Source organism: Lactuca sativa, chromosome 9 (genome assembly GCF_002870075.4).
Source record: "Lactuca sativa cultivar Salinas chromosome 9, Lsat_Salinas_v11, whole genome shotgun sequence".
Classification (NCBI taxonomy): domain Eukaryota; kingdom Viridiplantae; phylum Streptophyta; class Magnoliopsida; order Asterales; family Asteraceae; genus Lactuca; species Lactuca sativa.
Window position 1 is genome coordinate 86,236,379 of NC_056631.2, and position 3,410 is coordinate 86,239,788.

The following is a 3,410-nucleotide window of genomic DNA, read 5'->3' on the forward strand; positions in this document are numbered from 1 at the left end:
GGACTAGGCGAGTAGGATGAACAGTTCATCACGATTCTCATTTCTGATTTGGATCAAATCATCCATCAAAAATCCAAATTTGTTCCATGGATTTGCTCATGGATGTCTATCAAAAATTAACTCATAATAAATTTTAACTATAACAAATGAATTCATCCAAAATCGAAACCCTAAAAATCCAAGTCAAGTTCAAAATCAGGATTTCCACAAATCAGTAGACCCTTCTTTTAGCATGAGGAGGGAATTGTCAATGAATCTGACCTTGTTCTTGGCGAACAAGGAGTTCATCATCTCATTCTTCCAATCACTGTAGTTTCCATCGTGGAGAGGATTCTCTCCAATGAAGTTTAATCTAGGTTGTTGTAAATCTGTAATAAAAGTCAGACATATTTAATAGGTAGATACTAGTTAATCAATTTCCTAAATCAAGTCTTTATATTAAGGAGTAAGTTTCCTAGATTAATCCCTAGACAAAAGCAATCAGATCCGTAAAATTGAGGGATAGTCTTGTATCTTCATGTATAAATTCATACTCTGTGAATGAAATGAGATAGAAAAGTTTTCTCCAAATCTGTACATGGTATCAGAGCAGTAGGATCCAAATATCTCTTCTTCTTTTTCATCCAGTTTGTATCTCTGGATTTTTTTTATCACCATTGTTGTGTGATTTTTCTCAATCAATCAATCGCTTTTGTCCTATCATATATATATATATATATATATATATATATATATATATATATATATATATATGTGTGTGTGTGTGTGTGTGTGTGTGTGTTTGACATCATGACAAACACTCCTAAAGACACTTCTGATTCTCAGAACCAAAAGCAAATCACCAATTACAGTGACAACTCCTCACTGGTGATTACTAGTCACAAACTCGATGGAAAAAATTTCCTGCAATGGTCTCAATCGGTACTCATGGTCATTCGTGGGCGTGGCAAAATGGGATATCTCACTGGATAAATACCTCAATCCAGCCCGACCGATCCACTGTATTCCTCATGGGAACTCAATAACGAAATTGTGATGGCGTGGCTCGTCAACTCCATGGAAAGTAACATCAGCAGAACTTACCTGTTGTTCAAGACTGTGAAGGCCATATGAGATGTAGCAAAGGAAAACTACTCAGATCTAGGAAATGCCTCTCAGATATTCGAGATCAAAATGAAATTAAAAGAACCCCGTCAAGGTTCTTCAGAGGTAACGAACTACTACAATTGTTTAAAAGTCTTATGGCAGGAATTAGATATGTTCTATGAAGCTTACTAGGGAGAAATTGAAGACCATGTCAAGTTCAAAAAGCACCTGGAAAAAGAAAGGGTCTATAACTTTCTTGCAAGATTGACTCATGACTTGGATGAGGTACGTGGGCGAATTTTGGGACGAACACCTTTACCATCAATTGGTGAGGCATTTGCTGAGGTACGACGTGAAGAAAATCAGCAACGGGTGATGTTGGGAGAGGCAAAACTAGTATCAAACCAAGACAACCACCCATTGGATGCATCTGCACTCTTCACAAAAGGGATGCACATGCTCAAACCTCGATCCAGGCGAGATATGAGACCAGGATCAAATAGGTCTAACAGGACCATTGAATGCCCATTGTGCACCTACTGCAACAAGACAGGCCATACCCAAGACAAGTGTTACAAGTTGCATGGATACCCATCGACCAACAAAACCCCAAAGGACAGCAAGGCTCAATATGCAATGAGCTCCTCCATTGATTTGCCATCTAGCTCAGAGGATGCACTAAATTTTCATCTTACAAAAGCTCAATTAGAGACCTTGCATCAGCTTCTCAACCATCCATCTGCAAATTGTTCTCCAGTTCAAGGTACATCCCTCAATACCTCTTGCGAGTCTAACAAGAATATTCTCTGGATTTTCGACACAGGGGCTACAGATCATATGACTGGTAACTCTTCCTTATTTCACTCATATAAGCCCTGCCATAATCAGTCACGAGTCAAGATAGCTGATGACTCTTTTTCTCCTGTTGCTGGCATTGGATCTATACATCTTACAGACTTGCTAAAACTTAAAGCAGCTCTTCATGTTCCAAAATTTTCCTGTAACTTGTTGTTTATCAGTAAGTTAACTCGGGATAACCAATGTGATGCTAAGTTTTCTCCCTCTAATTTTCATATACAGGAACAGGTATCAGGGAGGACGATTGGCAATGCTAAAATGGTAGATGGACTCTACATGTGGGAAGGTTATGGCATCGGGAATAAATCATCTAGTTCAATTTCAGCTTTTTCAGCCTCTAATAAAGATACAATTATGTTGTGGCATCGTAGACTAGGGCATCCAAACTTCATGTACTTGAAACAATTGTTTCCTCATCTTTTTCATAATGAGCATGTTAGTTCTTTTACATGTGATACTTGCCAATTGTCTAAACAAACTCGTGTATCCTACCCCATTAAACCGTATAGCGAGTCAAAGCCATTCTCCTTAGTTCATAGTGACATTTGGGGGCCATGTCGCATAAAAGGTATCTCGGGCTCTCGTTGGTTTATCACCTTTATTGATGACCATACACGACTATGTTGGGTATATCTTCTCAAAGAAAAATCTGAAGCACCAAAAATCTTCCAAAACTTTCATGCTATGGTTCAAACCCAATTTCAGTCCACTATACATACTCTTCGGACCGACAATTGCCGAGAATACTTCAATTCCACTCTTGGATCATACCTTGCTAACCATGGTATAATCCACCAGAGCTCATGCCCGGATACACCCCAACAAAATGGTGTATCCGAGAGGAAAAATCGTCACTTTTTGGAAGTAGCCCGTGCACTCATGTTTTCCATGAATGTTCCTAAATATCTTTGGGGGGAGGCTGTATTCACTGCATGTTATTTGATTAATAGAATGACCTCAAAAGTCCTTAAGCTTCAAACTCCAATCTCAACACTACAAAAATTGTTCCCATTATTCCGTGTCTCATCTCTTCCGCCAAAAATCTTTGGTTGTAAAGCCTTTGTTTACTCACATTACCAAGGTCAATCAAAACTTGACCCATGAGCCACCAAGTGTGTTTTTCTAGGCTACTCACCCACTCAAAAAGGATACAAATGTTTTTCTCCAACCCTTCGTCGTATATTTGTATCCAAAAATGTTACCTTCTTTGAGTCTGAGCCATACTTCTCCCCCATTCATCTTCAGGGGGAGAGTCTTAGTAGAGATGAATGTTTAGGTGAAGATGAGTCCTTACAATCATTTTTGGACAATAACCAACCCGTTGCATCTCCAAATATTCAAGAAACCATCAATTTTGACACTCCAATTATCCTATAACACCCATCGCCTTCTGGTCCAGAAACTATCCAAAACACCACGGAAAATATAGTCAGTACACCTGTCGAACAACAATCACAGGTTCCTGA

At 38.9% G+C, this 3,410-nt stretch overlaps 1 protein-coding gene across 1 annotated transcript; it reads left to right on the plus strand.

The window, feature by feature from the left end:
• The first annotated feature begins 781 nt into the window (after window positions 1-781).
• LOC122196162 (uncharacterized) lies at window positions 782-2,394 on the plus strand. The gene is made up of 2 exons (XM_042898520.2): window positions 782-1,849; window positions 2,167-2,394. The coding sequence occupies exons 1-2, from the start codon at window positions 1,462-1,464 to the stop codon at window positions 2,199-2,201; spliced, it is 423 nt and encodes a 140-aa protein (XP_042754454.1). The 5' UTR covers window positions 782-1,461; the 3' UTR covers window positions 2,202-2,394.
• Window positions 2,395-3,410: the final 1,016 nt, after the last annotated feature.